General features: G+C 30.7%; 1 protein-coding gene across 3 annotated transcripts in view; it reads right to left on the bottom strand.

The window, feature by feature from the left end:
• The window catches only part of LOC124973562 (lysine-specific demethylase 5D), a 46,257-nt gene that overhangs the window by 21,186 nt on the left and 10,381 nt on the right, over positions 1–14,690 (bottom strand). For all 3 annotated transcript variants that reach the window (XM_047537435.1, XM_047537436.1, XM_047537437.1), the window contains 3 exons: positions 13,515–13,673; positions 12,998–13,117; positions 12,729–12,887 (listed from right to left, as the gene is read on the bottom strand). In XM_047537435.1, the coding sequence (XP_047393391.1) occupies positions 12,729–12,887; positions 12,998–13,117; positions 13,515–13,673 (438 nt within the window). The remainder of the gene's footprint in view (positions 1–12,728; positions 12,888–12,997; positions 13,118–13,514; positions 13,674–14,690) is intronic.

Genomic DNA, 14,690 nt, shown 5'->3' with positions numbered 1-14,690 from the left:
TACATTAAGTTTTTTAGATGTAAATGATTAAAAAATTTCTAATTAAAAGTTATGACAGGTATAACAGATTAAAACTATATACAAGGGAATAGAAAAACCTCATGTAAATAACTAACAGAACAACTAAACAGATTATATTAGTATCAGACAACAGACTATTAAAAATTATTACCAAAGAGAAAGACATTGTACACTGAATATTATTATTCATGAAGATGTTAACATTTATACAAAAAAATCCCCAGAAGTCCCATATAAGTGAAATAAAACTTCACAAAATTAAAGGGAGAAACATACATAATAGTTGATGGAGACTTAATAACAGTTTACTTTCAACTAAAGCCAAGGTCAGTTAGGAAAATAAAGAATTTGTACACAATAAATAAATTAGATTCAGAAGACACCAACTGTTCCATGTAGTACAGCAAAATTAATTTTAGTATATGTGAAACAAGTATATGTGGAACATTCTTCAGAATAGAGTTGTATCCACAGAACAAGTAACAGGAAGTTTAAAAATCTGAAAACATGAAGTCTCCCAGCATTACAACTAGAAATCAGTAACAAGAAAAAGTAGAAAATTTACAAATGCTAAAAATTAAACAATGTATTCTTAAAAATACAAGGAGCCAAGATAGGGAATCAGTCTAGGTACCCATAAGAAAGATAAAATATTTTAAAAAATGGTATGTATACCAAATGCCATATTATTAAGCCATGCAGAAGAAGGATATCTTGTTATCTGAAGGAATATAGTTAGAATTGGAGGACATTATATTAAGTGAAATGAATCAGACACCAAAAGTCAAACTTCAGATTTTCTATTTAATGTGGACTCCCAAACTACTACCCTCCTTCAAAAAAAAAAAAAAAAAAAATATGTTCTGAGAGTAGGAGAACTATTAGGAAAGGAAAGGGGACTAAGGAAAAGAGGGAGAGATGTGAAGAAGAGTATGGGTAATAAAGAGGGTGAATCATAAAAGAATGATATATGGAAATGTCACAAGTAACCCAAAATTTATAGTTAATAGGCATTAACAGTTGTAATGAGAGGTGTTTAGGGAAGAAAAGAAAAAGAGCAAAGAGAAAAAAAAAAGCTGGACTTAATAAATCATAGTAAAATGAGATGGGTGGGAAACAGGATTATCCCAATCTATTAACATAAAATCATTAATAATCAACATTCTTCCAGGACAGATACCCTCAAAAACTAGAATTAGAGTTATGGATAGAAAGTTTTGTAAGCCCTCAAAAAACAAATGTTGAAATCTTTGAAGATGAGGCCATTTAGAATCTTCATAAATAGTATCACTGCTTCTCAAAGAGTAGATTTCTTAAGAGTGCTCTCTTTGCTCTTTGCCATATAGTACAGAGAGAAGACAGCTCAATGTAAAACAGGAAAAGGGTCTTTACTATGAAGCTGTCTCTATTAGGCATCCCGATCTTCAACTTCCTTTGTCCAGAACTGTGAGAAATAAAATGTCTGTTTTTTAAAGTCACCCAATCTTTGAGATTCTCATTTAGTAGCCCAAACTGATTGAGAGGAAAAGGGACTTCCTCAACCTGATAAAGGGTAGTTATGGAGGAGCCTCAGTTAATATCACTGTCAACGACAGACTGAAAGTTTTCCCTGTAAATTTAAGTTGCCTGCTTTCAAGACTTTTTAAAATAAAACTTCTATTTTTTATTAACATTAATTGTTCATATTTATGGTGGTATTGCAATATTTTCATAAATGCATATAGCAGCACAGATCATATCCATCCATTCTTCTTCCACCCTTGCTACTTTCACTACTTCCGTTTAATTCAGTTCTGTAGGTTCCAGCCAGAATCATTAGAATTAATTTTCTTTTTCTTTCTTTCTTTTTTTTTTTTAAACAGGAAAGGCAGGTCTGATGGGTATAGTTTAGGAGTAAAGCATGTGCTTATTTGGCATGTGCAAGGACCTGGGTTCAGTTCTTCTGAGGGGGGAAAAAACAGTCAAAACATTGGAAAGTGAGAATTATTTATATCTTTTATTTGCAGACCATGTGACTTAATATATAGAAATCCTAAGAAATGCACATGCATACAGACATTGAACTAATAATATGAAGTTATTAAGAATATACAATTAGACAAAATTCTGTTCTCAATGTTTACATGTCCTGAATTGTACAGTACACCATAAATATACACAATACTGAGTCAAGAAAAAAACGTTAAAACCAAAAATAATGTGTTTCTATACACCAGAAATAAAGAAGAAATCTAAAGGGCAAACCCACTTACATCATCATAATGAGCAAAATACCTGGAAAAAATTTATTAAATGACATGAAAGAACTGATACAAGGAAAATCACAAAACACTGCTGAAAAAGTTAAAGAAGTAAAAGAAAAAAAAAATTTAACAGATGTGTGTTCAAAGATTGGAAAATTTAATATTATTATGATAGCAACACTATGAAAAGCAAACTACAGTTAAATGTAATCCCTTTCATAATCCCAAAGACCTCTTTAGTAGTACTTAGTCAATTTGAAAACTTATACAGACCTGCATAACAGCCTGAATAGTCAAATCTAGAAAAATATGAAGGATTCACATTTCCAAATTTCAAAAAATACTCAAAGCTACATAACCAAGATAAGGTGGAAATGACATAAGAATATACACATAGATTAAGTAAACAAATGGGGTCCAGAAATAAACTCATACATCCGTATGACTAATAAATTTCAAAAAGAATGCCTAAATGATTGAATGAAGAATAGCCTCTTCAACAAATGATGCTGGAATTTCTCGATATCTACATATAAAAAAATGAGGCTGGACTTACTATTTCAGACTTTATTATACAAATTTATCAAAACAGCTGTAAGTACTTAAAAATAAAAGGACTTAAATTTTAGGATTTAAAACAAAGCATGGATGTCATTAAATATTTTAAAGACTTAAATTATTAGTTTGAACCCCAGTTCTGCAAAAAAAAAAAAAAAAACAAAAACAAAGAAAAATCCAAACCCTTAGAAGAAACATGTTATTCCCTATTGTTTTTAATTTAATGTGGATTCTTAAATATGACAAAAATTATAATGAACGGAAGAAAAATCATGGCACATTTTAAAAAACAACTATTGTGAAAAGAATATGAAAATACAGATTTATAAAGTGGTAAATTTGTTGTGAATCAACTGGCTGATGATCAGTACTCTCGTATTCAGTAATTCAGCACTCAAAATACATGTGAACTTTTAAAATCAATACTGATCCTTGGCAAAATATTAGCAAACATAATTCGGCATCATATTACAAGGATTATATAACATGATTAACTGGAATTTATCCGCAGAATGCAAGAATGGTTCAACATGTGAAAATTAATCAAGTAAACATTTCAGTTATAAAACAAAGGGGGAAAAACTTGCGATCACTTTAACAACCTTTCTGGATAAAAGTACTCAATAAATAACATCGTAGGAAATTTCTTTAGATTATACAGAAAATTCGAATGCTGTCATCATACTGTATTTTAAAAGACTGAAAGCTTTTCCCTAAGGATCAAGGTTAAGATAAGGATACCCACTTTTGCCATTCTATTCAATATAAAATTGCAAATTCCAAGTCAAACAATCTGGCAAGAAAAATCAGATGTCAAAGTAGAAGAGAAAGGAGTACAATAATTGCTATTCACTGATTATACTGTAACTGCAGATTCTTAAATATCCTACACCAAAATAAAAACACACACACATATACACATATACCCCTACCATAGTTTATAACAAATCTGGCAAATTGTAAACACACAAATTCACATTTCTCCGTGTTAATAATTAACAATCTGCAAAAGAAATTATGACAATCGTTTCCTTCAGAACAACATTAAAAGGATTAAAATACTTAGGAATAAATTTAACCAAGGAAGTCAAGGACTTATACAACAAGAACTACAAAATGCTGCTGAAGGACACTTGAAGACATTTGAAAAAAGGAAAGACATGTTCATGTTCACAAACTGCAAGATTTAAAATTAAGATGTCAACATTAACAAAGCATTCTGTAGGCTTAATGCATTTCCTGTAAAATTTTCAATTAAGTTTTTTACAGAAAAATGTACTGTAAAATTGTATGAAGTCAAGACTATGCAATGAGAAAAGAACAATCTATCCAAAAGGGTTGTGACAACTGTGTATCCACAAAAAGAATGAAGACACATTCTTACAGCATGTACAAAAATTAACTTAAAATGGATCAAAGTATGTATGGCTACAACTGTAAAACTCTAACATTAAAAGCAGATGCAACAAAAAGAAGAAACAGAAGGACTTAAATTAAAAATCTCTATGCAAGAATACTTTGAAGAGAGTGAAAAACAACCACCCACAGAATGGGGAAAAATATTTTAGTTCATCTATATGGTAAAGAATGAATATGCAGAACATAAAAAGAACTTCAACAATTCAACAAGAATAAAGCAGCATGATTTAAAAATCGCAAAAGACTGGAATACACATAATTCCAAAGAGGACTACAAAATCAAAATCTTAATGAAATAAAACTTTAATCTAGCTGAAAGATAACTATCAAGAGAAGTGTTATTAAAGATGCACAGAAATTGAAATCTTTGTGTCTTTCTGGTGGGGATGTAAAATGTTGCTGCTGCTGTGAAAGATAGTAAGATGTTTATTAAAAAATTGATTCAACAATTCCACTTTTTAGTATATACTGAAAAGGAATGTAAGAAGGGTCACACACACATATTTGTACATCTATATTTATAGTTGCATTAATCACAACAGTGAAAAGGAAAGCAGCTCAAGTGTGAATCAACAGATGCATGAATAAAATATACATAAGGGAATATAAAAAATGTAAAATATATATAAAAGAATATCATGCATCTTTAAAAAGGAAGGAAAAGTTGACATATGACAACATGGATAAAACCTGAAAAAATTTTGCTAAGTGAAATACAGATGATTACAAAGAAAACAAAAAAACACAATTAAGTGCTTGACAGGGGATGGCGAAGGGAAAAATGGGGAGTTGCTGTTTAATGGATCAAACTTCTGTTTGGGAAGAAGAAATGTTTTAGACATGTGGTGGTAATGAAAGTATACTTAGGAGTTGTTAATTATTGTGTATATTTTTTTACTGGTTAAAAAACAAAAATAAGAGTAAAAGAATTCTTTGCATATTTTGCCTAAACAAACAAACTGAAGAAAAAAAAAAAAAGTCATTTTTCTCCAGTATGCTTTTATGTGACCCAGGAGCTACTGAAACCAAGTTCTTAACAGCAAAAAATATTTAAGTTTAAACATCTGTGAGAAAAATGGTAACATTCTATGCATGGATTTCACTAAAAGAAACAGTCAACATTTTTAAGTTTGTAAGAAAATAAATTAAAACATTAACTCTCTACCACATACAAACATTAACTCACAGGAGATCACAGATACAAATATAAAACTATAAAACTTTTAGGAAAGAAAAAAATGAGAAAATACATGATCTTGGTTTACATGTGTTCTTACAAAGGACAGAAAAAGTCTACTTCATGAAAGAAGAGCACATACATAGTGAAACTGATCAATATCAAGACACAATTTAGTGAAAATCCCTGTGACACTTAGAAACAACAGGCCACAGAACAATAACAACTGGAAAACACAAAATATTATTCGGAATATAAATAACTCTCTAAACCAAATACTAGCCCTACTTAAAAAACAAAACAAAACAAAACAAAACAAAACAAAACAAAAAACAAAAGAAAAAAAAAGAAAAAAAAAAGATATGAACAGACCTTTAAAAGAAAAGAAAGATATAAAACATGAAAAATTATTCAAATGCAAGTTAAAACCATAGGAAATACCTATTATTTTAGTCAATGTTGTAGCACATGGCTATAATTCATACATTGCTAACAGGAATGCAGGATGCAATAGCCACTTTAAAAAATGGTTTGGTAATTTCTATCAAGTTAAATATTCACTGCCATTTATCCAATGGAAATGAAAAGGCATATTCATAGAATATCACCAAGTGAATAAGTAGCTCTATTCAAATCTGTCAAGAAATGAAAATCCAAATGTCATTTGATGAGCCAATAGATAAAATGCAGCACACCAAATGAAGAAATACTACTCTTGCAATGAGGAAATAAATATGTTTCCCTCATCTGAGCTATCACCAGTATCTTGAAAAACTTTGATCTTGCATTTAGAAAACTTTCTTCTTAAATTATAATTCTCTTTTAATTTTGCGAAATATACTCAAATGATCCATGATCTCATCTAATCTTCATAATGCAATTTGTACCTGATGACTTTCCAATATTTACCTTTACCATGGAATTTTCCTTGAAAATTGATGTTTATCTAACTTATACCCTTACAGACACATTTCAAAGTTATCAAAGCAAAGACAAAAACTATATTCTCCCCTTCAACTTCCCCTCTGGTGCTACTCTCTCTCAAATCCTTACAGACATTGTAAAGTTTATCTATTTTCACATCTGATTCCACCATTATTTTGGGTTCAGCATTATTCTGGAATCATACTGCCATGTATAAAGAGATAATTAATGGCTATACCTCTATTAAACTTAAAAGGAAAACCACTCATATTCCATTTTTATCTGATAAAACCCTTGACACTTACCATTTGAGAAAACTTGTATGCTTGGAGTAAGGAAGCATAAAACAAATAACTAATAGAAACAGATTAATGTATTTCATATTCTTAGCTACTATTAATTTTCCATAGTCACTAAGATTAGTAATAAAAAATAAATCTTAAGTCAATATTATATTGCAATGTCTTTGAGAACAATGGTTTTTATAAAATCTTCCAAGTCTTTGTTTCTATTTTACCTGCACTAAGAGACTAAAATTCTTACTTGTAAAAAAAAATGTTCAAAACAAATACCTTTTTATGAATTAGTAAGTTTAGGTTATTTTTAAATTAGCTTAGATGAATGTTTAAAATAACAAAGTGTGGTCAACATATTCAAGGCTTAATGAAGACTAATTAAAAATAGTCTCATTAGCTCTGCAAGTGCTACAAGAAAACTTAGGGTCAACACTCCAACATACTAGCACACACATCAACTTTCTTTACAAGACTTCTAAAGTTCAAGAAATAAAGCCAACAATCAGTAAGTGGAATAGCATAAATTAAAATGTCCTGTACAGCAAAGGAAACAAAGGTATAAAGAGAGAGCCTGCACAATGGGAGAATGTCTTTGCCACCAGTTCTTAAAATATGGAATTACTATTAAGAATAAATAAAGAACTCAAAAGACTTATTACCAAAAAAACCGAACAGTCCAATTAACAAATGGTCAACAGAAATAACGAGGTGCTTCTCAAAAGAAGAAATACAAACAGCCAACAAACATATGAAAAAATGTTGAACATCCACTGCAATCGGAGAAATGCAAATCAAAACTACATTGAGACTTCTTCTCACTCCAGTAAGAGACGCAATTATCAAGAATACAAATAGTAAGTGTGGGTGAGGATGTGGGGAAAAGGTAACAGTCAATACATTGTTGGTAGGACTGCAGATTACAAAAAACACTCTGAAAGCAGTATGGAAATTCCTCAAAAAACTAGGAAAGGAACCCAGCTATCCCATTCCTTGTATTATCCAAAAGAAGTAAAATCAACATACTAAAGGGATACAGTCATAAAAAGGTTTATGATAATGTAATTCACATAGGCAAGTTATAAAACCAATCTAGAGGTCCATCAACATATGAGTGGATAAAGAAAATATGGTATACACACACAAGGGAGTTTTATTCAGTCACAAAGAAGGATAAAATTATGACATTTGCCAGTAAATGGATAGTTTACTGAAACCATCATGCTAACTGAAATAAGCAAACACAAAGTTGAAGAGTCAAATGATTTCTCTCATGTGGAGAGGCTAGACAAAATAAGAAAAAATGTGTGTCTGGGAGGGGAAAGTAATCCCGTGAAAACAGAAGAGTGATCAGTGGAGTAAAGGAAGGAGACTTGGGGAAGGAGGTATAGAAAACAGGACAAACTGTGGACTAAAACTGACCATAGTAACCCTACATATGTATATGTCTGTATATACGTACACACAAAAACGTATGTATGTATGTGTATATAAATATGTTTACATATGCATACACACAATAGTGAATTTCACTTTGATGTATATCTATAAAGCACTACTTATAAAAATAAATATATAAAGAAAGATCAGTAGAATGGAGGAGAGGGAATAGGAAGTGGAGAAGGAGAAAAAGAGGAAATACTGGGCATTAAATTGGAGCAAAGTATATTCCAAGCTGTATAATTATGTGAAAATGAACTCCAAAAATTATATATAACTGTAATGCACTAGGGAAAAAAAAGAGAGAGAGAGAAAAAAGAAGCATTACTGACAAAGGATTTTTAGGTTGGCTAAATTTTAATCAGTTTTGTAAAACTCATCTTAGGGCCATCTCTGCACTTTCTTGTAAAATCCAGTTTTCACAAAGAACTCTCAAGTCAGCACAGTTAAGGATTTTACTTCTGACATTTGAACATTTGGTCAAAACATTTTACTTTTGGCACAACTTCAGTCATTCTCCCCAGAGTCAATGTAATTTTCCATCTAACACTCACTTTCCTACTTAACTGTAAACTCCAACTTGTGTTGTATTTGGAAACAAAGTTTAATTCTATATGAAATTTTCATTTTCTAAATTGCAATAATCCTGAATAAAATTTGCCATCAATATTTGAACTTCTGTCAGGCTCTGATTTTCTTTGATACTATCATGAACAGAATCATGAACAGAAAAAAGATTTAAAAAAAAACAACAACAGAATTACACTTACCTGCTTTATTGCTGAAAAATACAGTGAAAAACTTCTGGATTGCCATTTAATATATACAGCTTCATTTTTCAGGTGATTATTTAGATATTCAAAGAAATCACAAAGCACCTCAGGTGCTGCATATAAATTTTAAGTATGACTTAGATATAAGGAAAATAAGGAAAATGTTTAGAAGACAAAACCAAGAAAAAGCATGTATGAATAGAAGTTCTGTAACTGATGTTTCCCTTGAGTCAATTAATTTTTGGATATCAAGGTTTGTAAGATAGAAAAAAAAAGGCTTGATACTTCCAAAGGAGAGGATATAAGAGATGGCAATGTAACGTAATGATAGCTGTGACAAACACTACCCTTCTGGCAGGAAAATGGAGGAACAACATACTGAACATATTTGCCTATCTTAGCTTCTGTGAAGAGAACAGAAAGAAAAATGCTTGTGAGAAGTTTTATCCAGATGCATTCATGGTCTATCAAAATATATTATGTATGGCTAGAATTCATACATGAAAATATCAAGACAAACATGTTTTTGTAAAATATTTGGATTATAGTGTCCTTAGATATTTAACAGAGATCGTGTAAGTATCCTTAAGTAGAACATTTAAAAACCTTGTTCCATGATTGTATATAGCTCAAAGAATTCATAATAAACTAATCAAAACAAGGTCACAATAAATGAATGGGGTTGTGAAATTAGTGAAAATTTGTTGGGGAAAAATATCAAAGAGCACTATAGGTAGTCAATACTACACAGTAATTATGAGTTAGTGAAGACAAAAGCACAGTAAAGTAAACACAAAGAAGAAATTTTCTCAATATTTACTAGAAAAATCTAAAACCAGCAATTCTAAAATTATAAAATGTATTTTAGAAATTTAATAGATTAAGAAAACATATTTAAAAATTTAGAACACAATAGTAACATAGAAAAATGACAAATTAAAAAACATGTATGAGAAATTTACTAGAAAATCTAGCTAATTAGAATTTTTAGAAGAAACAAAGTCTGAAAGAGGGTCTAATTGCCACAGATTTCACAGAATTGGTGAAAGCTGAATTTTCCAATGAGAAATCCTCCAAATCCCCAGCAGGTCAAATAAAAATAAAGAGATCTTAACAACAGCCTAGGTAAAAAAATTACAGTACTTTAGAGAAGACTTCAAAAAGACACCAAGATAAGATTTTTTAAAAATGTATTTGACAGAAAAGAAGAGAAACAACTTCAAGAATAAAGACAGAATTTGTATTCACAAATAAAAAGAAAATAATTAACTAAAATTTCTTTTTAATAAATGCCTCAATAATTTACTTTAAATATAGACAGGCCATGGTAAAAAGATCCAAGTTGTAAAAAAGATGAGATGATGAGCAAAAAAACAAGTCAAGAAAAACCAAAAAAATAAAGGGGGGGGGGGGGCGCAAAAAGTAAACGGGACAAAGCCATACACGAGAAACCTAGAAATATAAGTAAAATTTTGTTGAAAACTAAAAGAGGACACTCCAAAATTTTACATGTTAGAGGGAATGAACAGAATAGTGACAGTCTACTGGATTATCCCTCAGGAGTAAGAAAAACAAAAGTAATGTTAAAGTTACTCAAAGTGTTAAGAAAAGTCTACTTATAGACTTTCATATTTGCTGAATTAAAAGCAATTAAGATGGAATGAGAAACCAATTAGAAACAAAATAAAAGAAGTATTAGAAATTAAGTTCATAGTGAAAATGGAAGAAAATCACTAGTTATCACAATAAATGAAAACTGAGCAATTCTTCAGTTAAAAGAAGGCATCAACTAATTTTTTTCAAACAGCTCTATATTAGTTACAAAATTATACATCTAAATTCTAAGTACATAGGACAATAAGTAAAAACAAAAAAAACAAAAACAAAACAAAACAAAACCCTAGATCTAGAATTCAGGGACAGAAGAGATCCTGGTATTTATGTGTTTCATAAAAACTGTCAAATTAATTATAGTATAGTCTGTCTGGAAGGGTTTATTATATACAAATATACTGCACATATTCAGGTCCATAGATATGTAGATATATATTATACATATGTACATGCCTGAGGACTTCTAACAGTTTATCGGCAACATAAATCAGTTGTACAACTGTACAACTAACCCTAATGAAAAGTATTTGGCCTCATTAATTAATGAAACAAAGTACGCAGCTTTGAGTAAATTTTATGGCTTCTAATTAGCAGTCCAACATTATTGATCAAGATAAGAACGAAGTTTTCTCACTAGTTAGAGCAAAGTTTGCATATCCCTTTATTAAACAATTCTGATTATATTGCAATGCAATTCCAAATACAAAGTAGAAATAAAGAATGTTCTTACACTGCCAGTTATCAACCAAGCACTGGAGGAAACCCAATAGGAAGATATAAATGATGCTGATAGTATGAATTTGGGATGGAATATTATACAATAGTGAAAAGCTGATGAATTAAAGCTAAGGACAATGCAGATGAAATTTCAAAGCATATGATAATGGCTCAATTTTGGAGAGTGAGAATATATGATTTGTAGAAAAGCATGCTGTTTAATGTAAGCATGTTTGAAATCTTTAGTCTTCACACTGAAATGTGGTTTTAAGAATTTAATTACTATGTTTTATAGTTAACAAAAAGGCTACTTTTCTGTGTGATTTCAAACATCATGAATTTTTATTTAATTTCAAAATACAACTGGATGTACACCCAAGTATTACCAATGGAGACTTATGGTAATTTGCCACCATTTTCATATAAATATAAATCAGAATTTTATGTTTTCCATAACATACTTCTATTTAAAAAGATACATGGCAAAATAAAGTGATATTACATATACAGTAGAAATTACACAGATATCTACATCTATAATCTATAAATAGCTAAACAGTACATATACATAAAAACTAGATGAGCTTTACTAAAAATTTTATAGCTACCACTATTTTTGCTATCCGGATCTTCTGTCTAAAGGTCAATCTATAAACAAAGTCAAAAATTCATTCTCTGGACTCTGGTCATCTAGTCAACATGACAAAAATTATAGGTGGAATTCCATATTATATTATTTTATGTTATATATTACATATTATATGATATAATTATCATAATCCCTATAATATGTAAGGAAGAAAACTTTTTAGCTTCCTCTTCCCAAATATGTCACTCTATCTTGTTTTTATACTGAAGGAAAATTTTAATATTATCAGAATTTAGGACATCTGTAAGGTCTCTGATACAAGATATCATTTTCTATTAAAGGATAAAATGAGTGATTTCTGTATTATTCTTCATGTAAACACATGGCAAATTTAATGAAGGCACTGATTTTTTCTTTTTCTTTTCTTTTTTTTTTTTTTTAGTACTGGAGACTGAATCCAGAGACCTTTTGCCATTGAGCCACAAACCATAATCCTTTTACAATCCTCTGAGCAAGTGTCTCACTAGGTTGCTAACGTAGACTTTGGATTTAAAATTCTCCTCAGCCTTCTGAGTCTACAAGAATCCATCACTATGCTAGGGTTCTTCTTGAAGACCCTTTTATAGTTCTTTTAAACTGTAATAAATCCATCACTGAACTTTTTTTTTCTCTATGTATAACCAAGAAGTGATACCTTCCAATATCTACATTTACAGAAAGATGAAGAAGTAATACAGCTCCTAAATGATCATATTGAGTTACCACACTGTTATCATATCAGTAAAAAAAAGTGGTAGTAAAATGATGGCTGTTCAAATGCTGGGTAACTAACAGATCATCCAACAGTATTAAATCTCATCCTTATCCCTTGTTCCTGAAAATAAACCTATGGGAGAGAACATGAGGACAACAAATTTTACTTTGTTTTATCATAATATTAATATACATCAACTATATTACCTCTTCCTCAGGGGATAGGTTCCGCTTGCTATTGCTGACAGGAAAGCCACTACCAAATTCTCTGGAATGAATGTCTGCTCCATATTCAACTGTCACATCTTCCTCAATGCTGCTTACCAACCTCCAGAATTCCTTCTCCACGACCTCTGTAGGCACCATCTATGATATCAGGTGAAAAGATGATTATAGCCCATTATACTTTGGCCCATGTCTTCACAAGAAATAAAATCACCAGACACTAATCTACATCATCCCAGTCCCCTACATACATGCACAGGCATGTTGAAGTAGTCAGCCTTGAAGGAATCAGCCATCTCACCAAAACTCTGCAAAGTGTACTCCTGGGTAGCCTGTTCAAAACCAAAAGCTTCAGGGGGCCGCTTACACTCCTGAAATAAGAAAGTATTTTAGCAAAACAAAGGTAGCAGGTAAAGAGTTACTATGACTAGGTCTAAGGAAGTTTCATTAGGTTGTATTCTATATCTTACTCTATAACTTCAAGTTTTCTTATGTTTCCAGTTAGGAAAATTTCTATAGTATCTAGTAAAATACTTTGCTTCCATAGTTGAAGTCATCTAATAACTGTCCTTTCTCTCTGGTTTAAGGTCTACCATCTCATGGCTAGTGTACTCACATATTCTTGAAATATGTAACCAAAATGTACTCAAAAAAGGATAGAAATTATTACATACTTTTAGTTTCCCTTGGTTCAGGAAGAGAAATGAAAGAAAATTAATAAGCACTAAAATTAAAACATAAATGATAGACATGATAGACAAGACTTACTGCCAAGATGCACTTTGGGCACCTCCACACCCCTCTAGGAATGTCAGGAAGGGGTGGCAATAGGCAAAAGATGTGATAATTATCTTCACAGCCATCACAGAGAAGCAGCTTATCATCTTCATCCCCCCGGGAGCATATTCGGCAAACATATGAATCAATCTAGGAAAATGTAAAAATAAAAGCTACTTGTTCCATGGTAACCAATTTCAGGTTTCTAGTTCATCCACTCTTAACATTGACTATCATGCCATGTTTGCTCATGAGTTTACTATCCAAATAGAAAATACAACAGTATATAAATAAGTAACAAAATAATATGATACATTAATAAATGAATCATATTTAAGGTGCTCTGGAAGCAATGAAGACTTTATGTTTCAGAAATGCAACCAACATTACAAAGATATAACTAGCATGAATCATTTATAGGGTTACACATTGTTGAAAATAAATGGTATAGAAGGTAAAATAAATAAAAATGGTCAAAAGACTGAATCACCAAGTATACCTATTCTCCTAGTCAATAGCTTAATAGATAATCGTTCTCACTCTAAAAATGTCTGGTTTAAATAGTGTTCCAGTCAGAGACACAATGGTAAGCATAAACATTAAGAAAAGGCTGAAGAACCTGGATTCTTACAATACTATTGAAAAACTCTAGTACTAAGGACAAAAAAAGAAAACATAATAAATTTTTATTACGGTAGATTCACATTTTAAAAAATTATCTGTAGTGAATAAGACTGACTATACTAGAATACAGAAATAAAAATGATCACAATTCATCATTAATGAATGGAGATAATGCATAGAATGGGAGAAAAAATTTGCTGAATGAGTGAAGGACTACATGTAAATAAATAATACACAGATTACACACACCCACACACCCACCACGCATGCATTTGTACAACCTTGCCTAAAAAAAACCAGAAAATTGACAATAGAGAAACAACAAAATTCAAGAGAATTATAAGCAAAAACTCTGTAAGATGAAAATCACAATCAACATAAAAAATGCTTAATATTAAAAAACCAAGATAATGCTAACTAAAACTACAATGAAATCACTGCATATATCTTGTAGAATGGCTAAAATGTCAAGACTAAGTGTCCTACTTCTATATATGAGTATAATCCAGTAACAAAACAGAATAGAGAAGAGTAGAACAGAGG

This window comes from Sciurus carolinensis (genome assembly GCF_902686445.1).
Source record: "Sciurus carolinensis chromosome Y unlocalized genomic scaffold, mSciCar1.2 scaffold_443_arrow_ctg1, whole genome shotgun sequence".
In the NCBI taxonomy this organism is placed as follows: Eukaryota; Metazoa; Chordata; class Mammalia; order Rodentia; family Sciuridae; genus Sciurus; species Sciurus carolinensis.
This window is presented reverse-complemented; position numbering and strand designations above follow the sequence as displayed.